This window comes from Fundulus heteroclitus, chromosome 8 (genome assembly GCF_011125445.2).
Source record: "Fundulus heteroclitus isolate FHET01 chromosome 8, MU-UCD_Fhet_4.1, whole genome shotgun sequence".
NCBI lineage: Eukaryota > Metazoa > Chordata > Actinopteri > Cyprinodontiformes > Fundulidae > Fundulus > Fundulus heteroclitus.
Genome location: NC_046368.1, coordinates 171354 through 196523, shown reverse-complemented (window position 1 = coordinate 196523; position 25170 = coordinate 171354). Strand labels below are relative to the sequence as shown.

Here is a 25170-nt window from a genome sequence, read left to right as displayed (position 1 = left end):
CATAATTAACTGAAGTTTATGATTAAGACGTTAGTCTTAAAAATTACTTCAAGTAAGTTCTATGGGTTTTATCTCTTTGCAAGACACTGTAATTAGGCTCAAACTATGGTTTGTCCACTTCAAAACGGGGCATCTTGGAGTCTTTCAAATGTAAATTTGCAAGTGATTTACTATGGAGGTTAAAACAAAAATGCTAAAAAAAAAATGTTATACCATCATTTCAGTCCTCTTTTAGGATCAGAATCACTATTTTATTTTTAAAAAATGGGGCGAAGAAATTAGTCCTTAAAAAAACAACTAATTTCAAATCTTATTAATGCAATCCCAGGCAACGTAATAAAACCTCAGAAAAATCAAAACGTAAGCAAATTTCATAAACTGCAATGTGCACCCACTTGTGTCTTCGTCTTCAGACACTAGTATTAGCAAATATTTAAAATGTAATAAACTGTATTATTCTGGCCGGGTTGTAGATGATGTGTTCAGTGAATAAATTATCAAGTCTGATGATTTGGATTAAACTGTGCTGTGTTAAGAGAGGGAACGTGCAAAGAGAGGACCGGACATTATGAGTTGACCTCCACACCTGGACGATTTTTCTATCATGTTGCAAGTATGTCCTCTCATTTTATTACTCTCTATCCATCTGTTTAATGTGATGACTGCGCTATAAAGAGTACCAGAGAGAAGTAACTCTTGTTGGGCGTTTTTTTCCCCCCCACCTACAGAGTGGGGGGCCGATGTGGACGCTTATGTGGTTCACACCAACTACAACGAGTACGCCATTATGATCAAGAGCAAGCAGAACTCGACGGGTGACAAGAGCATCTCACTCAAGCTGTACAGTAAGTGTTCCCATTACAAACGCTGGTAATTATTAATACTTTCAACCAAATATACACACGTTTGACATGCTCTGGTATATTTCTTAACACTGTGTCAAGGAAAAGTTGTATTTGGTAACTAGTAACTGAGCCGTAGGTCACATGCGTATTTATAAATAAGATCTGAATGCAGAATGGTTAGGAGCAGGGAAAGGATATTTGGAGAAACCAAATACCTTTTAGTGATGTTTCTGGACCTTGGGAAGATGACAGTGTTCCCGGTAAGAGGCCATGCAACACTAGGGAGAACATGGTCCATGCAAAGAGACCCTGGGCTTGGATTTGAACTAGAAAAATGCCAAGAACGGCTCCACCGTGCAGCTGAGGAAGACCTTAAGATATTAATGGAAACAGAACTAAAAGTGTGCAAGGCAGCAATTTAATTTGCCAGCTGACAGGAAGGCAACAAGTGATGAATCAGACAAGATAACTAAATATTTTTTCAGATTGTGACAGAAACAGCACAGATGCAGAAAGGTAAACGAGGAAAAGATGTGAAATTAGAGCAGAAAGCAAAGCAAGTCAAAACTGTCATGTATTTACCTTGATTTATATCAATAACAAGAAGACAGGCTGGAATGTGGTTGCGATACATTTACTAAAACTGAACTGCAGAATACAGGAAAAACAGTCCCTTCCGTAACATGGGGGTACGGTGGCCGCAGAGGCACAAACATAACAACGGTAGAACCCGATTTAATATCTAACATTTCCTTCCCCCATAATCAGTAAGACTAACCCCCAGAATAAGATAACGTACCCCAAATTAAGGTATGACCCAACTTCTACGTTTTCAACCAAAAAAAGGATGTAAGGATTCAGCTACAAGTCCAGGCGGTCAGGAGGTCGTCGCTCGCGCATGGGGTATCGGCGAGGATGGTGGGTCACCTGAGACGGCGGTGGCGCTGATTCCGTTGCCGATAGGGGCTGGGGAACCTGGTCTGTAACGTTGTCCTCTTGAAGTGTGGCTGGCAGGGTGTCGGGGGCGGCCAGGTCCTCCACCGCGTCTGCCCGGCTGGAGATATCTAGTGGAGGAGAGCCCATCGGCTCCGGGGCACGGCCCTTGCTGGCCAGCAGTTGATCCATATGACAACGGCACACTGCGTCATTGTTGGTGCGTACTTGGTATGTCAGCTGGCTCGGTAATAGCCACTATCTCTGCTGGCACCCACCTGGGACCCCTTAGGTAATTGCAAGCTAGGACCGGGTCTCCTATATGAAAAGACCGTGGTGTGCCTTACCTACGTCGGCTCTGCTCTTGCTGACTGCTATGGACAGTTTGGCTCCTTGACGGCAGCCGTATGCAATCCAGTTGGGTGCACAGCGCTCTTTTCAGAAGGAGCTCAGCGGGCGATGCTTTAGTGGTGCTGTGTGGCATGTTTCAGTAAGTCAGCAGGAAACTGTACAGTCGCTGATGAAGGGAACCTTGGGACACTGAACCCTTTAGACTGTGCTTTAAGGTTTGTACAAGTCTCTTGGCCAGTCGATTGGTGGACGGGTGGTAGGGTGCTGACTTAATGTGTTGAATTCCATTCATCTTGAGGAAGGCCTCAATCTCCTCGGCGACAAACTGGGGCCCGTTGTCGCTCACCAGCTGTTCCGGTATTCCATACTGGCTGAACATTTCCTCCAGACGCTCAATGGTTTTCCTGGTGGTTGTAGACTTCATGATGGCCACGTCGGGCCCTTTGCTGTGCGTGTCCACCACCACCAACAATATCCTGTCCTCGATTGGTTCCGCAAAGTCAATGTGTATACGCTGCCACGGCTACGCGGGCCGTTCCCATGGGTGGACTGCCGCTGGTTTAGGTGTGTTTCGCACAGTCTGGCAGGTAGTGCAACGGCCCGCATAGTCCTCAATGTGCTTCTCTAGCCCCGGCCACCAGAAATAGCTGTGAACCATCTCCTTCATGCACTCTATGCCACAGTGCCCGACGTGGAGTTGTTTTAACATGGGGCTCCGCAGAGAAGGGGGTATGATGACCCTTCTGCCCCACAGCAGACACCCAGACTGTGCAGAAAGTTCTTGTTGCCTGACCAAGTATGGTTTGTTGTCAGGTGTGCTTGAGATTCTCCTGCCTTTCACGATGGCATCCATTACCGCCGATCGTTCCGTGTGGCATGTTGCACTTGTTTAGCGGTGACAGGGGTGTCGCTCACGTGCTGAAAGTAGAAGATGTCACTTTGTCGGGTCATTGGCCTCACTACGGGGAGCGGTAGGCAGGAGAGGCATCCGCATTACCATGTAATTCAGATTGGCGGTACTTAATGTCGTAGTCATGGCCTGAGAGCAGCAGGGCCCATCTCTGCATTCTGCTTGCGGCCAACGGTGTAATGCCCGCGTGTGGTCCCACCAAGGCTGTCATCGGTTTGTGGTCAGTTAGAAGTGTAAATCTCCTTCCAAAAAGGTACTGATGGAATTTCCTAATTCCAAACACGATGCTCAGGGCCTCCCGCTCGATCTGTGGATAGCTACATTCAGGTTTATTTAGGGTCTTAGAGGCGAAAGTGATGGGGTTTGTCTGTGCCGTCCGGCATGATGTGTGAGACAACCGCGCCAACCCCATAGGGGGTGCGTCGCAGGCCAATTAAAGTGGCAGTGCTGGGTTGAAATGGGTAAACACGAGAAGGCAGGCTGGAATGTGGTTGCGGTACATTTCCTAAAACTGAACTGCAGAATACAGAAAAAACAGTCCCCTCCAAAACATGGGGGTACGGTGGCCGCAGAGGCACAAACCTAACAACGGTAGAACCCGATTTAATATCTAACAAAAACGAGGAAACGGAATATGAAAGAAAAACAATACAATAGAAAAATTGTATAATCCCAAAGTAAGTGTTTAACACATAGAAAAAACTGAAGAAATCTTAAAAAATAAAAGTTGACTTTTGTAAATTTTGTTGAACAAAGATAAAAAGACATTTGCTTTCATCAACAAACCTCAAAATGTGTCTCATGTACAACGGCAGATGATTATCAGCCCGTCTTGCATGTTGAAGAAACTGTGATGCCTTCTCTTCTGAAGGCTCTCGTTAGACTGTGCATCATCATAAACCATTTAAAATACCAGGAAACTGAAAAGGAAACTCTTTCAGCAGAATAAAGATCCAAAACTATGGCCAAACTGACAAAGATCCTTCACCAGAGACAAAATCAATCCTCATTCATTGCCATTTCTGTCCCCAGAAGTAAATCCTTCAGAAAACCTATGGGCCGAGATGAAGATTAAAGATCATAAGAGGGAAACCAGGAATATCTAGAGATTGTATAAAGAGGAATGATCACTGATCCTTTTCTCTGTGTTCCAACCTTGTGAAATGTTGAAGAATGGCACCCCCTAATGCCAAGACATTGCCATTTACAGTGCGGTTTGTTTGTCATCTGTTCTCTGTAGGTCGAACAAGGACTGTGAGACCAACCATCCTCGATGACTTCAAAACGCTGGTCCAACAACAAGGAATAGGCGAAGAGTTCATTTTCATTAGAAAGGACAAAGGTAGATAAACACATTTACATGCAGCCAGATGTCAGATCACCCTTCTCTGCAGTTTCTAACTCAAAAATAGAAAGAATCTTTCTTTATGCATCAGTATACTTGACATAGCCCAACATAGACTGTTTTAACAACCGTCTTGTCTATAAATCAACACATTCATCATATGAGAGAAAGGTCTCCATCTCTCTGTGTGCAGGTGACTGTGTTCCTGGAGAGCAGGTGGCGGCGCCGACAATTCAGCCTGAGCCTCAGGTTTGAGCATTATGGTTGAAACCAGATCTATCATCCACTGTATTAAAAGAGACAAGCTATCTATTTTGTTCTCACTGACATTGAAGCAGACAATCATTTCCTTTTGTAGGTCTGGTATGACTTGGGTCAAGCGTTTTCTCTCTCCTCCATAAGTTTGCTGGAGGGCCGCCTTGTTCTCACACACCTTTTCTGTTCTGTGCACATATCGTCTCTGGGACTGAAATCAGGGCTTTGAGACGGTCCGTCTGAAACATTGACCTGGAGACACTTTGTAAATAGTGTGACTGTCTGCTTGACTTGCATTATTGTCTATTTAGAAGACTCATTTGTGCCAGAGCTTTAAATTCCATCTTGAGACGGCGCTTCAATATTTCCACACAAGGTTCCTCCTTAATGATATCATCTATTTTTGTGAAGCGTACTCATCCGTCCTACAGCACATGTTGCTGCCACCGTCGTACTTTACAGTCAGGATGTTGCTCTCAGGCTTTGAGGCTTCCCCGTTTTTCTCCTCCAAATGTAATATTGATCATTCTGACCAGTTTTACTGAACTACAGGCCACGTCTCCTAAAAAGATCAAGGTCTTTGTCTCTGAGGGCATCTGTAAACTGTGACCTTGTGTTTTACGATGCTTTTGGAGTAATGACTTCCTCCCACTGAGTGGCCTTTCAGCCCATGTTGGTACCGAACTCCTTACACTGTACATTATGAAACTCTTCAAGGTATTTTGCACTTCTGTGGTTGAGACACACATCTCACACCAAGGAATGCTCACCTTTGGCTCATTAATGCTCCTAGCTGAAGAGCATTACAGCTGGACATTCCCATACTAGCATATAATTGGTTGGACAGAGGAACAGGCATACTTTCGGGCATCTGGATCAAAGAATGTGGAAGTCCACAAAGCCCTTCCTGATATGTTGGCTGATTTCCGTTGTTGTTGTTTTTCCCATGATGTCACACAAGGATGTAGTGTGCTTGAGATGTTGCCTTGAAATACACCCACAGGTGTACGTCCACTAATCTAAAATGTTGTCAACTAATCTACCAGAAGCTCACAAAGCCATGGCAGCATCTTCTGGGGTTCTCCCAAACAGTTTAAATGCATAAACACCTGATGTATATGCCTTTGAATTGAAAAAAAAATAAATAAATAAAAGTTAATTATTTTGGCTTTTAACAAATTAAAAGTTCTAGTAATCTGAATTCACCTAAAACAGGAAACAGTTTAATTTAGTGTCAGTGAGAGCAAGGAGTACGTATTTTTATGGGGTTTGTGTAAATATCTGCTACTCACAAATACCTGTATCCTAACAGAACATTTATACCAACACTTCATTTCATCATTGCTGTTAACATTACGTTTAAAAAGATAAATATTGTCAGGTTTTTAAAGCTGGCATGTACTGCAACATTTTGGTCACTGGGTTCAGGAAAGATGTGAGTGGAGAGGTCTTCACATTACCTTACATGTTTTCTTGAAAAAGATTTGTGTTTGCCTTTCTCTGAGCTCTCAACAAGAATTTCTCTGTATCAAAACTTGATTTTTGCTTCCAAATGTTGTAAGTAAAATAGTTATAATGGCCACTGTTGAAACAAATTCGACATTTTAACATAAAAACCTAAAGAAGTTGGGTTTATACGTACAATTTGAGCTTAATGTTGTGAATAGGACTGAGACGGATTTGATAAAGCTGATTGAGTTTTGTCTCTCCATGCTGCAGTGGGTGAGGAGAAATGCTGCACCTTCTTTGGCCCCCGTGGAGTTAGAGGGCTCTGGTGACGATACGACCCTGTTCAGTGGAGCCAGTAAGAGATGAGCTGCATACAAAACATCAGTTTATACCTTGAGACACTGCAGGACCTGTAGTTCCCTGTCACTCACTCTGTGCATCTGTCTGTCTTCACAGAGGCGTGCAATGCCACTCCAGACACAGGACCCTGTTTCGGGATACACAACCGCTACTTCTACAACTCTTCCTCAATGCGCTGCGAGCTGTTCCAGTACGGCGGCTGTTTAGGCAATCAGAATAACTTCAAAACCGAGAGAGAGTGTCTGCAAAGATGTCGCACAGAGGGTGAGGAGATTGCACCGAACGTAACGCTGGTGTTGGACCAATAAGAAGGTTGCTGTGTGCAGAAACTGATTTGTGAATAAGTACTGTGATGAAATTTCAGCGAGGGTTATTCTTATTTGATTCTCCAGCTGTGTGCCGTCTGCCTATGGCGGCTCAGCCCTGCACGGGCCAACCAGTCATTTGGGCCTTCGACTCCTCCACTGGACTGTGCATGGCCTACAAACCGGGCTTCTGTCAGTCCAACGCTAACAAGTTCTACACCAAGTCAGAGTGTGAGGAGTACTGCGGAGTGATGAAAGACGGTGAGGCAGTCCGGGAAATCTGACAAAGTACCAATGCCGAAAAGTGTTTTTCACAGAGAAAGGCTGAAAATATTGATCTCCGGGCTGTTTGGTAGAATTTGTATTCATGTACACCACGACTAAAACCCAATCGAACTGCACGGCCTGTGTCATAAAGTAAAAGCCTTGCTCAGAACATTTACTGTATTTCTCTGTTGGCCAGATGACCTGCTGGTGTCAAGCTGAGCAAAGCGAGGAAGTGCTGCTGCTCTCCAGATCTCGTTCCACAGAGAGGAATCATGAATCAGACTTGAACGAGGCGCACAATAAAAACACATCTCAGCAAAAGCAAAACTGGTATCAAATCATGACAAGCCCTCAATAAAAAAAAGTCAGCACTTTGTTGGTTTGTTATTATTTTTTTGGTTCTGTTTGTCCATGTATTGCATTGAAAGATAGAAGGTTTGACTTTATAGTAAACAATCATTTATAAGTCAATAGATGAGTATATAAGTCAAGTATAAGTATAATCATTTATAAACAAGTATAAGTAGAGCGAAAGCAAAAAAAAAAAAATTATTTAAAGCTTGCAAGGCTTTCTTCCTGTTAATTACGAGGATTTTCTGCTTACAGCTAATGAGGACAAAACATTTACGATTAGAATATTGCATCCAACCAATCCAAAAACATTTTTAGTACATAAATCAGGGCCTAATGATGAGTATGTTTACTACCTGCTTTAAAGGTTGTAATTTTCAAAAGGTGGTTTAAATCCGACAAACGAGCCTCATTACACTGAAACACTAATTCTAAGTCATTCTATAGATCTGTATATACAGAGATACAGGGCGTTGCAAAAGTGTTTTTATCACATATAGTGTGTTTACCATTTTGTTGTCTTACAACCACGTCTCCTAAATGGTAAATGGAGACCACAAGAGTAACTTATTCTAAGTTTACATGCAGCTGTTCTCTGAAGGCCTCAGAGCTTTATTATTGAAGTCAACAATCATGAAGACCCAGGAACACATCAAACAGGTCAGAGAGAAGTTTATAGCAGGGTGAGGTTATAGTTTAGCATCTTGAGTTTTAAAAGGCTCATAGCGCATCTGTTAAAATCAGTTTTTAAAGTGCTGTTTACTAATTCTCAAAAAGATTTGGATCTGGTCTCTGACTGGATCGTGTTTAGTTAAATATTTCCCTTTATAGTCCAACAGAGGAGAAATTTGTCTCTGCGTTTAACCCATCTATTAGGGCAGTGGTCCTCAAGAACCCTTCTCCTGCATGTTTCAGGTGATTAAGAGGCTTCTGCAGCACTTGATGGCTGCAGAAGAAGGAGGTTCTGCAGTTCTGCAGGTATGCTGAACAGAGACACCTCTAAAACATGCAGGGTAGGGCTACTTGAGGACCAGGGTTGGGAACCACTGCCTTAGGGAGCAGCGTGCTGCCACACTGAGTGATGCACAGGGAGCAATCTGTGCTCAGAGAGCCAGACTGAGTTTCAAACTAACAACCTTTGCAGCCTCTCCAAAATGCAAACACCTGGCTGCCTAAACTCAAGCCCACCACTCCCACTCCCACTCAGGGTTAATGTCCCACTGGAAAGTGACTCTATGCCCAGTCTCAACATTTTTTCAGCCTCTGGGAGTTTTTTTCCTGCGTCCCCAGATTCATCACCAATCACATCGTGAAGTTTGATGACGACACAACGGTGGTGGGTCGGATCAGAGACGACAACGACCAGGACTACAGAGAGGAGGAGGAGCAGCTGGTGGGCTGGTGCAGAGAAAACAGCCTGATCCTGAACGTGGAGAAGACGAAAGAGATCATCGTCGACTTCAGGAAGAACCAGGCTCACCACGCTCCACTGCTCATCAACATCTCAGCTGTGGAGGTGGTCAGCAGCACCAAGTTCCTGGGGGTGCACATCACAGACAACCTCACCTGGTCTGTGAACACCACGTCACTGGTGAAGAGGGCACAGAAGCGCTTGTACTTCCTGAGGAGGATGAGGAGAGCCCACCTGCCCCCGCCCATCCTCACGACCTTCTACAGAAGCACCATAGAGAGCATTCTGACCGGCTGTCTCTCTGTGGAGGCTGCAGTGCCTCCGACTGGAAGAACGTGAGGAGAGTGGTGAACACAGCAGAAGGGATCATCGGGGCTCCTCTTCCCTCCATAAAAGACATTTAATCTCAGCGCTGTGTGTCCCGAGCCCGTAACATCATCGGGGACCCCTCACACCCTCACCATGGACTGTTCTCCCTGCAGCCCTCTGGGAAGAGGTTCCGCAGCATCCGCTGCAGGTCCACCAGGTTCTGCAACAGCTTTTTCCCTGCTGCCATCAGACTGTTGAACTGCTGTTGAACTGCTGAACTCTAACCCATAAACTCTGCACAACAATTCGCATATTTGCACATTTTACATCATTGCATCTCCATCTAGCATTACAAATGCTGCCGAACTCTTAGTTTTTAAATACATTCTTGCACAAATGCCCTTTGCACAATCAAATGGTTTTTAAAAATACTCACCTGTACACATTGACTTTCTCCTGCATTGTTTACATTTCAATTGTTTTACTTTTAAATCACTGCTGCACCTAATACTATATTTTAAATCTACTATAATTTACAAGCTTTATTCTTGCACAAATGCCCTTGCACAATCAATTCTGCACATAAAAGGCTTTTAAAATACTCCCCTGTACACTGTGACTTCTCCTGCATTGTCTACATTTAAATTGTTTACTTTTAAATCACTGCTGCACCTTATCACTGCTGCACCTAATACTATATTTTAAATCTACTGTAATTTACAAGCTTTATTCTTGCACAAATGCCCTTGCACAATCAATTCTGCACATAAAAGGCTTTTAAAATACTCCCCTGTACACTGTGACTTCTCCTGCATTGTCTACATTTAAATTGTTTACTTTTAAATCACTGCTGCACCTTATACTGTAATTTGATTTTTTACTGCAATTTCATACAAGCTGTATGCAACGAAATTTCGTTCTGTACGCACTCTGTGCATACAAAAATGACAAATAAAGTTGTCTAAGTCTAAGTCTAAGTCTAGATTCTTCTGACACATACATGTATTTTACATTTGTGCGGCCTCTCATATGTATGCCCACATTATCATGCTGCCATTCACCATAGTTTGTTGTGGGGCTTGTGTTTGCAGGACAATGTGTATATCACTTAGCACTTTGGATGTTGGCCTAAAAAGCTCTAGTTTTGTCTCATCTGACCAAAGCATCTTGCACAAGTCTGCTGTGTCGCCCACATGGGTTGTGGCAAACATTTAAAGGGACCTCTTATAATTGTTTGTCAATGGTGGCTTAGTTCTTGCAACTCTTCCTTAAAGAGTAGACTAGTAATAATAGTAATAGTAATATCATCTTTATTGTCATTGAAACATACATTACAACAAAATTTGTTCTCTGCTTTTAACTCATCACCCTTGTGAGCTGCCACAGTGCGGCACCCGGGAAAGCATTCTGGGGTTAAGGGTCTTGCTCAGGTACCCAGAATGCAGGCACTGGGGATCGAACCGGGTACTTGCAACCTTCTCTGAGTGCAAGCGCACTGCTCTAACCACTAGGCCACCACTCCCCCATGAGTGGGAGTGCTGGCCTAATAATCAACTAATAGTGCTCTTATCAAAAACAGGCAAAAACAGATAAACAGAACTTTGCTCCGTTGTTTGTTTTTGGAAGCTCGGCTGTGGGAGTGATTAGTCCTTTACAGTCAATGTGTGGTCCCTTTTTCAGCAGTAGAGAGGGGGTGTCGCTGTGTCACACACCCAAAGGACAAGGTTTGAGATAAGTGGACACAAAGTTCTGACGAGATGCACAAATCTGTGGTTCTGGTTTCTTTGCTGGTGTTGGGATGGACACGGACCCTCCAGGGGCTCCCAGTTCTCCCAGATCCTCTTTACCCCACACAGGAGAACTTTGATCTGAGCAAGGTGAGAGGAGAACCTCTTTGGCTTGTCTGTAATCTAATACTGTTAAGTAAAAATAAAATAAAAAGCAAGGAAGCAGATATTGATCTTGGATTATTTGTTTTTGTTTTTCTTTGTTTTGTTTTATGTTCTTGCTAATATTTAAGAATGCATTTTTTCTTCATTTATCCATCACACTTAAGTAGAAAACAATAATGATTTTTTTTTCACAGTAAAGACACAACACATACAAAAGATAAAAGGCAAAGAACCTGAACGATCGAAACAGCTTTGTTTGCGTTTCAGAAATATTCCACAAAATCTTAACTGTATGTTGAATTTCTGTTAGTAAAATTTTATTATTATTATGATTATTATTATTATTTTTAGTAGTAGTAGTAGTAGTAGTAGTAGTAGTAGTAGTAGTAGTAGAGGTAGTATTTATCTGTTAACTTTTCATTACAGTTTTTGGGAACATGGTACGATGTTGCAAAAGCGAGTACGTCTCCCAACATGCAAGGCAACCGAGGAGACCTGGCTATTGGAAAACTAGTGCTGCAGAAAGGCACAACGGAAGAAAAGCTCAACATGACCCGAACAGTACTCAGGTTGGATAAAAAAAAAATACTCTCATATGTCTCATTATAAGAAAGAAGGTACCTTAAAAATATTATCTGTTTTATCAATCATCAAATCATACTTTTATTTGTTCATTTTTTAAATATTAAGAATGTCTTAAGAATGAAATTGAAATTTCTAAAAACAAAAATAGGAAAAAACATATTTCTCTATTCCGAGTAAATTAACAAATTGCAAAAAATAAAACCTGTATTAAGGTAAAAACAGTCTTAACGGTCTAAACTTTTTAAATTTGAGAATCTTGGATTTAGATTAGCAACAATAGATGAGGATTTTGACAACAGGCCTGTCTTTGCCTCAGTCTCTCCAAATATGCCATGATGTTGCCGGTGAAAAACAAACTATATTTGTGATGGAGGTGACAGCAGATTAGTGTCACTGTTTTGTCCTACAACAATAGACCTCGATTGAACATCTTATACACAAAAACCTTTTTTACAGGTTATCACCACAGACTTCAATGTGTTTATTTGGGAACCAACACAAAATAGTGAAGTGCAGAAAATGTTTCACGAATAAAGATCTGAAAAGTGTGCCATATATTTGTGTTCATGGATAATATTCTATAGAACCACCTCACACTGCAATTACAGCAACAAGTCTTTTGGGGTAATATGTTGAAGTGGATTTAGGTCTTACAACTTTACTAGGCCATTTTAAAACATATGATATATGTTAATGAATTTAAACCATTTCATTGTAGCCCTGGTTGTAAGTTTAGGGTCACTTTCCTGCTGGATGATAAACATCCACCCCAGTCCCAAGTCTTTGCAGCCTTCATACTGCAAAAAGGAACCAAAAAGTGAGACAGATTTTCTTAAAATTATTGTATTTTTCCTTGATCTGAGCAGATAAATAAGATTAGTTGCCAATGGAATGACTATTCTTACCCCTAAAATAGAAACAATTAATCTCCATCATCTTATTTCAAGTACAGAATATCTAATTATCTTATTTTTGAGGTAAAAATACTCAGAACATTGGCAAATAGTCTTATTTACCTAGGAAAAACACACAAATTTCAAGAAAGTTGTACTTATTGTTTGTTATCTTTTTGTGTAGTGTAACATTTTTTCTTAACGGATCTTCCTGTAGTTAGCTTCATCAACTCTGACCAGGTTTCCTGCCCGTGCAGAGGAAGAGCCTCCCCACACCAAGATGCTGCTGCCACCATGTTTCACAGTGGCAATTGTGTGATATGCATTGTTTTCTACTACATAAAGCACTCCATATAGTACACAGGTGGCTTCTTAAGGCAGTCTGTGAACTAGATTTCAACTAGGAGTATCAGATTAAGTGGTAGGAATACAAAAAGGCTCACCAAGCTTAGCTAGATTTGCTAAAACCGTTGTAAACCAAGTGTCATTTTTGCTTCCACTCCACGGATAATACATAATTTCATGTTGAGCTATCACATAATATCCTAACATAATTAACTGAAGTTTATGGTTAAGACGTTAGTCTTAAAAATTACTTCAAGTAAGTTCTATGGGTTTTATCTCGTTGCAAGATACTGTAATTAGGCTCAAACTATGGTTTGTCCACTTCAAAACGGGGCATCTTGGAGTCTTTCAAATGTAAATTTGCAAGTGATTTACTATGGAGGTTAAAACAAAAATGCTAAAAAAAAATGTTATACCATCATTTCAGTCCTCTTTTAGGATCAGAATCACTATTTTATTTTTAAAAAATGGGGCGAAGAAATTAGTCCTTAAAAAAACAACTAATTTCAAATCTTATTAATGCAATCCCAGGCAACGTAATAAAACCTCAGAAAAATCAAAACGTAAGCAAATTTCATAAACTGCAATGTGCACTTGTGTCTTCGTCTTCAGACACTAGTATTAGCAAATATTTAAAATGTAATAAACTGTATTATTTTGGCCGGGTTGTACATTATGTGTTCAGTGAATAAATTATCAAGTCTGATGATTTGGATTAAACTGTGCTGTGTTCAGAGAGGGAACGTGCAAAGAGAGAACCGGACATTATGAGTTGACCTCCACACCTGGACGATTTTTCTATCATGTTGCAAGTATGTCCTTTCATTTTATTACTCTCTATCCATCTGTTTAATGTGATGACTGCGCTTTGAAGAGTACCAGAGAGAAGTAACTCTTGTTGGGCGTTTTTTTTCCACCTACAGAGTGGGGGGCCAATGTGGACGCTTATGTGGTTCACACCAACTACAACGAGTACGCCATTATGATCAAGAGCAAGCAGAACTCGACGGGTGACAAGAGCATCTCACTCAAGCTGTACAGTAAGTGTTCCCATTACAGACGCTGGTAATTATTAATACTTTCAACCAAATATGCTAATGAAGCACAAAACAGCAGTGAACACACGTTTGCCATCCTCTGGTATATTTCTTAACACTGTGTCAAGGAAAAGTTGTATTTGGTAACTAGTAACTGAACCGTAGGTCACATGCGTATTTATAAATAAGACCTGAATGCAGAATGGTTGGGAGCAGGGAAAGGATATTTGGAGAAACCAATCACCTTTTACGTCCCAAGACGTAAAAGGTGATTGGTTTTTAACAACCTCGGCAACCTCAGCACCAGAGATGGGAGAACCCGACCCAGAGTCCTCAGGCTCTGCTTCCTCAATGGAAGACGTGTTGGTGGGATTAAGGAGGTCTTCGAAGTATTCCGCCCACCGACGCACGACGTCCCGAGTCGAGATCAGCAGCACACCACCCCCACTGTAAACAGTGTTGGTACTGCACTGCTTCCCCCTCCTGAGACGCCGGATGGTGGACCAGAATCGCTTCGAAGCCGTACGGAAGTCTTTCTCCATGGCCTCTCCGAACTCTTCCCACTCCCGAGTTTTTGCCTCGGCGACCAGCCGAGCCGCCTGCCGCTTCGACTGCCGGTACACATCAGCTGCTTCCGGAGTCCCACAGGCCAAAAAAGCCCGATAGGACTCCTTCTTCAGCTTGACGGCTTCCCTCACCGCTGGTGTCCACCAGCGGGTTCGAGGGTTGCCGCCACGACATGCACCGACAACCTTGCGGCCACAGCTCCGACTAGCCGCCTCAGCAATAGAGGCGTGGAACATGGTCCATTCAGACTCAATGTCCCCCGCCTCCCTCGGGACGTGTTTAAAGTTCTCCCGGAGGTGGGAGTTAAAGCTCCGCCTCACAGGGGACTCCGCCAGACGTTCCCAGCAAACCCTCACAGTGCGTTTGGGCCTGCCCGGTCGGACCGGCTTCCTCCCCCGCCATCGGAGCCAACTCACCACCAGGTAGTGGTCGGTGGAGAGCTCCGCCCCTCTCTTCACCCGAGTGTCCAAGGCATGCGGCCGCAGGTCAGATGAAACGACAACAAAGTCGATCATTGAACTGCGACCTAGGGTGTCCTGGTGCCAAGAGCACATATGGACACCCTTATGCTTGAACATGGTGTTTGTGATGGACAATCCATGACGAGCACAGAAGTCCAACAACAAAACACCACTCGAGTTCAGATCAGGTGGGCCATTCCTCCCAACCACGCCCCTCCAGGTCCCACTGTCATTGCCCACGTGAGCGTTGAAGTCCCCCAGCAAAACGAGGGAGTCCCCAGGAGGGGCACTCTCCAGTACCCCTTCCAAGGACTCCAAAAAGGGTGGGTAATCTGAACTGCTGTTTGGCGCATAAGCGCAAACAACAGTCAGAACCCGTCCCCCCACACGAATGCAGACGGAGGCCACCCTCTCGTTCACCGGGGAAAACCCCAACGTGCAGGCACCGAGATGGGGGGCAACAAGTATGCCAACCCCAGCTCGGTGCCTCTCACCATGGGCAACTCCAGAGTGGAAGAATGTCCAGCCCCTCTCAAGGAGACTGGTTCCGGAGCCAGAGCGGTGCGTCGAGGTGAGTCCGACTATCTCTAGTCGGAACCTCTCAACCTCGCGCACAAGCTCAGGCTCCTTCCCCACCAGAGAGGTGACATTCCACGTCCCAAGAGCATCTCTGGTGCTGAGGTTGCCGAGGTTGTTAAAAAGCTCCTCGGTGGCAAGGCTCCGGGGGTGGATGAGATTCGCCCTGAGTACCTTAAGGCTCTGGATGTTGTGGGGCTGTGTTGGTTAACGCGGCTCTGCAACATTGCGTGGACATCGGGGGCAGTTCCCCTGGATTGGCTGACTGGGGTGGTGGTCCCCCTATTTAAAAAGGGGGACCGGAGGGTGTGTTCCAACTACAGAGGAATCACACTCTTAAGCCTCCCTGGTAAGGTCTATTCAGGGGTTCTGGAAAGGAGGGTCCGTCGGATAGTCGAATCTCGGATTCAGGAAGAGCAGTGTGGTTTTCGTCCTGGCCGTGGAACACTGGACCAGCTCTACACCCTCAGCAGGATTCTTGAGGGGGCATGGGAGTTTGCCCAACCAGTCTTCACGTGCTTTGTGGATCTGGAGAAGGCATTCGACCGTGTCTCTCTGGGGGTCCTGTGGGGGGTACTCCGGGAGTATGGAGTACCGGACCCTTTAATAAGGGCTGTCAGGTCTCTGTACGACCGGTGTCAGAGTCTGGTCCGCATTGCTGGCAGTAAGTCGGACTCGTTTCCGGTGAGAGTTGGACTCCGCCAAGGCTGCCCTTTGTCACCGATTCTGTTCATAACTTTTATGGACAGAATTTCTAGGCGCAGCCAAGGTGTTGAGGGGATCCGCTTTGGTGGCCTTAGGATTGCGTCTCTGCTATTCGCGGATGACGTGGTCCTATTGGCTTCATCAGGGCGTGATCTACAGCTCTCACTGGAGCGGTTCGCAGCCGAGTGCGAAGCGGCCGGGATGAAAATCAGTGCCTCCAAATCCGAGACCATGGTCTTGAACCGGAAAAGGGTAGAGTGCCTTCTCCGGGTTGGGGAGGATGTCCTGCCCCTAGTGGAGGAGTTCAAGTATCTTGGGGTCTTGTTCACGAATGAGGGGAAGATGGAGCGGGAGATCGACAGGCGGATTGGTGCAGCGTCTGCTGTGAAGCGGGCGCTGTACCGATCCGTTGTGGTGAAGAGAGAGCTGAGCCAAAAGGCGAAGCTCTCGATTTACCGGTCGATCTACGTTCCTACCCTCATCTATGGTCACAAGCTTTGGGTCGTGACCGAAAAAACGAGATCCCGGATACAAGCGGCTGAAATGAGTTTTCTCCGTAGTGTGTCTGGGCTCTCCCTTAGAGATAGGGTGAGGAGCTCAGTCATCCGGGGAGGACTCAGAGTAGAGCCGCTGCTCCTCCACGTCGAGAGGAGCCAGTTGAGGTGGCTCGGGCATCTGGTCAGGATGCCTCCTGGACGCCTCCCTGGAGAGGTGTTCCGGGCACGTCCCACCGGGAGGAGGCCCAGGAGAAGACCCAGGACACGCTGGAGGGACTATGTCTCCCGGCTGGCCTGGGAACGCCTTGGGGTTCCTCCTGAGGAGCTGGCCCAAGTGGCTGGGGAGAGGGACGTCTGGGCCTCCCTACTAAAGCTGCTACCCCCGCGACCCGACCCCGGATAAGCGGAAGACGACGGACGGACGGACAATCACCTTTTAGTGATGTTTCTGGATCTTGGGAAGATGACAGTGTTCCCGGTAAGAGGCCATGCAACACTAGGGAGAACATGGTCCATACAAAGAGACCCTGGGCTTGGATTTGAACTAGAAAAATGCCAAGAACGGCTCCACCGTGCAGCTGAGGAAGACCTTAAGATATTAATGGAAACAGAACTAAAAGTGTGCAAGGCAGCAATTTAATTTGCCAGCTGACAGGAAGACAACAAGTGATGAATCAGACAAGATAACTAAATATTTTTTCAGATCGTGACAGAAACAGCACAGATGCAGAAAGGTAAACGAGGAAAAGATGTGAAATGAGAGCAGAAAGCAAAGCAAGTCAAAACTGACATGTATTTACCTTGATTTATATCAATAACAAGAAGACAGGCTGGAATGTGGTTGCGATACATTTACTAAAACTGAACTGCAGAATACAGGAAAAACAGTCCCTTCCGTAACATGGGGGTACGGTGGCCGCAGAGGCACAAACATAACAACGGTAGAACCCGATTTAATATCTAACATTTCCTTCCCCCATAATCAGTAAGAATAACCCCCAGAATAAGATAACGTTCCCCAAATTAAGGTATAACCTAACTCCTAAATTTTCAACCAAAAAAAGGATATGAAAGTCCATCAGCAAGGATTCAGCTACAAGTCCAGGCGGTCAGGAGGTCGTCGCTCGCGCATGGGGTATCGGCGAGGATGGTGGGTCACCTGAGACGGCGGTGGCGCTGATTCCGTTGGCGATGGGGAACCTGGTCTGTAAGGTTGTCCTCTTGAAGTGTGGCTGGCAGGGTGTCGGGGGCGGCCAGGTCCTCCACCGCGTCTGCCCGGCTGGAGATATCTAGCGGAGGAGAGCCCATCTGCTCCGGGGCAGGGTCCTTGCTGGCCAGCAGTTGGTCCATATGACAACGGCACACTGCGTCATTGTTGGTGCGTACTTGGTATGTCAGCCGGCTCGGTAATAGCCACTATCTCTGCTGGCACCCACCTGGGACCCCTTAGGTAATTGCGAGCTAGGACCAGGTCTCCTATATGAAAAGACCGTGGTGTGCCTTACCTACGTCGCCTCTGCTCTTGCTGACCGCAATGGACAGTTTGGCTCCTTGACGGCAGCTGTATGCAATCCAGTTGGGTGCACAGCGCTCTTTTCAGAAGGAGCTCAGTGGGCGATGCTTTAGTGGTGATGTGTGGCATGTTTCAGTAAGTCAGCAGGAAAGTGTACAGTCGCTGATGAAGGGAACCTTGGGACACTGAACCCTTTAGACTGTGTGAAGGTTTGTACAAGTCTCTTGGCCTGTCGATTGGTGGACGGGTGGTAGGGTGCTGACTTAATGTGTTGAATTCCATTCATCTTGAGGAAGGCCTCAATCTCCTCGGCGACAAACTGGGGCCCGTTGTCGCTCACCAGCTGTTCCGGTATTCCATACTGGCTGAACATTTCCTCCAGACGCTCAATGGTTTTCCTGGTGGTTGTAGACTTCATGATGGCCACGTCGGGCCCTTTGCTGTGCGTGTCCACCACCACCAACAATATCCTGTCCTCGATAGGTTCCGCAAAGTCAATGTGTATACGCTGCCACGGCTACGCGGGCCGTTCCCATGGGTTGACTGCCGCTGGTTTAGGTGTGTTTCGCACAGTCTGGCAGGTAGTGCAACGGCCCGCATAGTCCTCAATGTGCTTCTCTAGCCCCGGCCACCAGAAATAGCTGTGAACCATCTCCTTCATGCACTCTATGCCACAGTGCCCGACGTGGAGTTGTTTTAACATGGGGCTCCGCAGAGAAGGGGGTATGATGACCCTTCTGCCCCACAGCAGACACCCAGACTGTGCAGAAAGTTCTTGTTGCCTGACCAAGTATGGTTTGTTGTCAGGTGTGCTTGAGATTCTCCTGCCTTTCATAATGGCATCCATTACCGCTGATCGTTCCGTGTGGCATGTTGCACTTGTTTAGCGGTGACAGGGGTGTCGCTCACGTGCTGAAAGTAGAAGATGTCACTTTGTCGGGTTATTGGCCTCACTACGGGGAGCGGTAGGCAGGAGAGGCATCCGCATTACCGTGTAATTCAGATCGGCGGTACTTAATGTCGTAGTCATGGCCTGAGAGCAGCAGGGCCCATCTCTGCATTCTGCTTGCGGCCAACGGTGTAATGCCCGCGTGTGGTCCCAGCAAGGCTGTCAGCGGTTTGTGGTCAGTTAGAAGCGTAAATCTCCTTCCAAAAAGGTACTGATGGAATTTCCTAATTCCAAACACGATGCTCAGGGCCTCCCGCTCGATCTGCGGATAGCTACATTCAGGTTTATTTAGGGTCTTAGAGGCGAAAGTGATGGGTTTGTCTGTGCCGTCCGGCATGATGTGTGAGACAACCGCGCCAACCCCATAGGGGGTGCGTCGCAGGCCAATTAAAGTGGCAGTGCTGGGTTGAAATGGGTAAACACGAGAAGGCAGGCTGGAATGTGGTTGCGGTACATTTCCTAAAACTGAACTGCAGAATAGAGGAAAAACAGTCCCCTCCAAAACATGGGGGTACGGTGGCCGCAGAGGCACAAACCTAACAACGGTAGAACCCGATTTAATATCTAACAAAAACGAGGAAACGGAATATGAAAAAAAAACAATACAATAGAAAAATTGTATAATCCCAAAGTAAGTGTTTAACACATAGAAAAAACTGAAGAAATCTTAAAAAATAAAACTTGACTTTTGTAAATTTTGTTGAACAAAGATAAAAAGAAATTTGCTTTAATCAACAAACCTCAAAATGTGTCTCATGTACAACGGCAGATGATTATCTGCCCGTCTTGCATGTTGAAGAAACTGTGATGCCTTCTCTTCTGAAGGCTCTCGTTAGACTGTGCATCATCATAAACCATTTAAAATACCAGGAAACTGAAAAGGAAACTCTTTCAGCAGAATAAAGATCCAAAACTATGGCCAAACTGACAAAGATCCTTCACCAGAGACAAAATCAATCCTCATTCATTGCCATTTCTGTCCCCAGAAGTAAATCCTTCAGAAAACCTATGGGCCGAGATGAAGATTAAAGATCATAAGAGGGGAACCAGGAAGATCTAGAGATTGTATAAAGAGGAATGATCACTGATCCTTTTCTCTGTGTTCCAACCTTGTGAAATGTTGAAGAATGGCACCCCCTAATGCCAAGACATTGCCATTTACAGTGCGGTTTGTTTGTCATCTGTTCTCTGTAGGTCGAACAAGGACTGTGAGACCAACCATCCTCGATGACTTCAAAACGCTGGTCCAACAACAAGGAATAGGCGAAGAGTTCATTTTCATTAGAAAGGACAAAGGTAGATAAACACATTTACATGCAGCCAGATGTCAGATCACCCTTCTCTGCAGTTTCTAACTCAAAAATAGAAAGACTCTTTCTTTATGCATCAGTATACTTGACATAGCCCAACATAGACTGTTTTAAAAACCGTCTTGTCTATAAATCAATGCATTCCTCATATGAGAGAAAGGTCTCCATCTCTCTGTGTGCAGGTGACTGTGTTCCTGGAGAGCAGGTGGCAGCGCCGACAATTCAGCCTGAGCCTCAGGTTTGAGCATTATGGTTGAAACCAGATCTATCATCCACTGTATTAAAAGAGACAAGTTATCTATTTTGTTCTCACTGACATTGAAGCAGACAATCATTTCCTTTTGTAGGTCTGGTATGACTTGGGTCAAGCGTTTTCTCTCTCCTCCACAAGTTTGCTGGAGGGCCGCCTTGTTCTCACACACCTTTTCTGTTCTGTCCACAAATCGTCTCTGGGACTGAAATCAGGGCTTTGAGACGGTCCGTCTGAAACATTGACCTGGAGACACTTTGTAAATAGTGTGACTGTCTGCGTGACTTGCATTATTGTCTATTTAGAAGACTCGTTTGTGCCAGAGCTTTAAATTCCATCTTGAGACGGCGCTTCAATATTTCCACACAAGGTTCCTCCTTAATGATATCATCTATTTTTGTGAAGCGTACTCATCCGTCCTACAGCGCATGTTGCCATACTAGCATATAATTGGTTGGACAGATGAACAGGCACACTTTCGGGCATCTGGATCAAAGAATGTGGAAGTCCACAAAGCCCTTCCTGATATGTTGGCTGATTTCCTTTGTTGTTGTTGTTGTTGTTGTTTTTCCCATGATGTCACACAAGGATGTAGTGTGCTTGAGATGTTGCCTTGAAATACACCCACAGGTGTACGTCCACTAATCTAAAATGTTGTCAGCTAATCTACCAGAAGCTCACAAAGCCATGGCAGCATCTTCTGGGGTTCTCCCAAACAGTTTAAATGCATAAACACCTGATGTATAAGCCTTTGAATTGAAAAAAATAAAAAATAAAAGTTCATTATACTAGCTTTTAACAAATTAAAAGTTCTAGTAATCTGAATTTACCTAAAACAAGAAACAGTTTAATTTGGTGTCAATAAGAGCAAAGAGTATGTATTTTTATGGGGTTTGTGTAAATATCTGCTACTCACAAATACCTGTATCCTAACAGAACATTTATACCAACACTTCATTTCATTTCATCATTGCTGTTAACATTAAAAAAGATAAATATTGTCAGGCTTTTAAAGCAAGCATGTACTGCAACATTTTGGCCACTGGGTTCAGGAAAGATGTGAGTGGAGAGGTCTTCACATTACCTTACATGTTTTCTTGAAAAAGGTTTGTGTTTGCCTTTCTCTGAGCTTTCAACAAGAATTTCTCTGTATCAAAACGTGATTCTTTACTTACAAATGTTGTAAGTAAAGTAGTTATAATGGCCACAGTTGAAACAAATTCGACATTTTAACATAAAAACATAAAGAAGTTGGGCTCATACGTACAATTTGAGCTGAATGTTGTGAATAGGACAGAGATGGATTTGATAAAGCTGATTGAGTTTTGTCTCTCCATGCTGCAGCGGGTGAGGAGAAACGCCGCACCTTCTTTGGCCCCCGTGGAGGTAGAGGGCTCTGGTGACGATACAACCCTGTTCAGTGGAGCCAGTAAGAGAAGAGCTGCATAGAAAACATCAGTTTATACCTTGAGACACTACAGGACCTGTAGTTCCCTGTCACACACTCTGTGCATCTGTCTGTCTTCACAGAGGCGTGCAATGCCACTCCAGACACAGGACCCTGTTTCGGGATACACAACCGCTACTTCTACAACTCTTCCTCAATGCGCTGCGAGCTGTTCCAGTACGGCGGCTGTTTAGGCAATCAGAATAACTTCAAAACCGAGAGAGAGTGTCTGCAAAGATGTCGGACGGAGGGTGAGGAGATTGCACAGAACGTAACGCTGGTGTTGGACCAATAAGAAGGTTGCTGTGTGCAGAAACTGATTCGTGAATAAGTACTGTGATGAAATTTCAGCGAGGCTTATTCTTATTTGATTCTCCAGCTGTGTGCCGTCTGCCTATGGCGGCCCAGCCCTGCACGGGCCAACCAGTCATTTGGGCCTTCGACTCCTCCACTGGACTGTGCATGGCCTACAAACCGGGCTTCTGTCAGTCCAACGCTAACAAGTTCTACACCAAGTCAGAGTGTGAGGAGTACTGCGGAGTGATGAAAGACGGTGAGGCAGTCCGGGAAATCTGACAAAGTACCAATGTGTTTTTCACAGAGAAAGGCTGAAAATATTAATCTCTGTGCTGTTTGGCAGAATTTGTATTCATGAACACCACGACTAAAACCCAATCGAACTGCACGGCCTGTGTGTCATAAAGTAAAAGCCTTGCTCAGAACATTTACTGTATTTCTCTGTTGGCCAGATGACCTGCTGGTGTCAAGCTGAGCAAAGCGAGGAAGTGCTGCTGCTCTCCAGATCTCGTTCCACACAGAGGAATCATGAATCAGACTTGAACGAGGCGCACAATAAAAACACATCTCAGCAAAAGCAAAACTGGTATCAAATCATGACAAGCCCTCAATAAAAAAAAGTCAGCACTTTGTTGGTTTGTTGTTATTTTTTTGGTTCTGTTTGTCCATGTATTGCATTGAAAGACAGAAGGTTTGACTTTATAGTAAACAATAACTTTGTATTAGTATAAATGGAGCGAAAGGAAAATTAAAAAATGTATTTAAAGCTTGCAAGGCTTTCTTCCTGTTAATTACGAGGATTTTCTGCTTATAGCTAATGAGGACAGAACATTTACGATTAGAATATTCTAACCAATCCAAAAACATTTTTAGTACAGAAATCAGGGCCTAATGATGAGTATGTTTACTACCTGCTTTAAAGGTTATCATTTTCAAAAGGTGGTTTAAATCCGACAAACGAGCCTTATTACACTAAAACACTAATTCTAAATCATTCTATAGATCTGTATATACAGAGATACAGGGCGTTGCAAAAGTGTTTTTACCACATATAGTGTCTTTAACATTTTGTCGTCTTACAACCACGTCTCCTAAATGGTAAATGGAGACCACAAGAGTAACTTATTCTCAGTCTACATGCAGCTGTTCTCTGAAGGCCTCAGAGCTTTATTATTGAAGTCAACAATCATGAAGACCCAGGAACACATCAAACAGGTCAGAGAGAAGTTTATAGCAGGGTGAGGTTATAGTTTAGCATCTTCAGTTTTAAAAGGCTCATAGCGCATCTGTTAAAATCAGTTTTTAAAGTGCTGTTTACTAATTCTGAAAAAGATTTGGATCTGGATCGTGTTTCGTTAAATATTTCCCTTTATAGTCCAACAGAGGAGAAATTTGTCTCTGCGTTTAACCCATCTATTAGGGCAGTGGTCCTCAAGAACCCCTCTCCTGCATGTTTCAGGTGATTAAGAGGCTTCTGCAGCACTTGATGGCTGCAGAAGAAGAGGTTCTGCAAGTGTGCTGAACAGAGACACATCTAAAACATGCAGGGCAGGGCTACTTGAGGACCAGGGTTGGGAACCACTGCCTTAGGGAGCAGCGTGCTGCCACACTGAGTGATGCACAGGGAGCAATCTGTGCTCAGAGAGCCAGACTGAGTTTCAAACTAACAACCTTTGCAGCCTCTCCAAAATGCAAACACCTGGCTGCCTAACCACAAGCCCACCACTCCCACTCAGGGTTACTGTCCCACTGGAAAGTGACTCTATGCCCAGTGTCAAGACCTTTTCAGCTTCTGGGAGTACCCCCCCCCCCCTGTATTTAGCTATCTGTCTTCTCATCAACTCTGATCAGCTGCCCTGTAGCTGCTGAAAAAAAAAGGTACTGGATGTATGAGGGGCCATGCAAGCCATAATTTAATATACCACCCTCACAAACACATATACATCTCTCACAAACATAGATTCTTCTGACACATACATGTATTTTACATTTGTGCGGCCTCATATGTATGCCCACATTATCATGCTGCCATTGACATAGTTTGTTGTGGGGCTTGTTTTTGCAGGACAATGTGTATATCTCTAAGCACTTTGGATGTTGGCCTAAAAAGCTCTAGTTTTGTCTCATCTGACCAAAGCATCTTGCACAAGTCTGCTGTGTCACCCACATGGGTTGTGGCAAACATTTAAAGGGACCTCTTACAATTTTCTGTCAGTGGTGGCTTACTTCTTTCTTAAAGAGCAGACTAATAATCAACTAATAGTACTCCTATCAACAAATTGTCCCACCTGAACTCTGCAGCTCCTCCAGAATTGGCATGAGCCTCTTGGCTGCTTCTCTGATCAATGTTCTCCTTGCCCAGCCTATCAATTTAGGCTTGTCATATTATTTCCATTTACCAGGATAATTCAAGCTAAGCCTTGACCCGACATAGCTTCGATTATTCTGGAAGAAATGGCAACAACAAAAAACCTCAGTGAAAATGTGGTAGAAGCATGCCCTTAAAAGACTAGCTAGTGTAATTGCTAAAAGTTGGCTTATGAAGTATTGACTACAGCTAAAATGTGGCACAATGTTCAGTGCAATGGGCTAAACAATTTGGAAGAACACCAAAGTATCCTCAGATTTGAATTATATTTACAAATGTAAATGTTAAGCCTTTTTACCTATCTGCCTGAACTGGACATCTTGCATATGGAGCTGCTCCTTTCTCCTTGTTTTGTCATCTGACTCGATGCATGAAACAACCCATTTT

General features: G+C 44.4%; 1 protein-coding gene across 1 annotated transcript in view; it reads left to right on the top strand.

Moving 5' to 3' along the window:
* Positions 1–23042, top strand: part of LOC105932101 (papilin) — a 35200-nt gene extending 12158 nt beyond the window's left edge. Inside the window, exons 9-20 of the mRNA XM_036139789.1 lie at positions 6545–6712; positions 6841–7014; positions 10820–10968; positions 11410–11552; positions 13542–13618; positions 13730–13846; positions 20306–20407; positions 20604–20659; positions 22016–22100; positions 22202–22369; positions 22498–22671; positions 22868–23042. Coding sequence (XP_035995682.1) covers positions 6545–6712; positions 6841–7014; positions 10820–10968; positions 11410–11552; positions 13542–13618; positions 13730–13846; positions 20306–20407; positions 20604–20659; positions 22016–22100; positions 22202–22369; positions 22498–22671; positions 22868–22890 — 1436 coding nt within the window. The 3' untranslated portion in view covers positions 22891–23042. The remainder of the gene's footprint in view (positions 1–6544; positions 6713–6840; positions 7015–10819; positions 10969–11409; positions 11553–13541; positions 13619–13729; positions 13847–20305; positions 20408–20603; positions 20660–22015; positions 22101–22201; positions 22370–22497; positions 22672–22867) is intronic.
* Positions 23043–25170: the final 2128 nt, after the last annotated feature.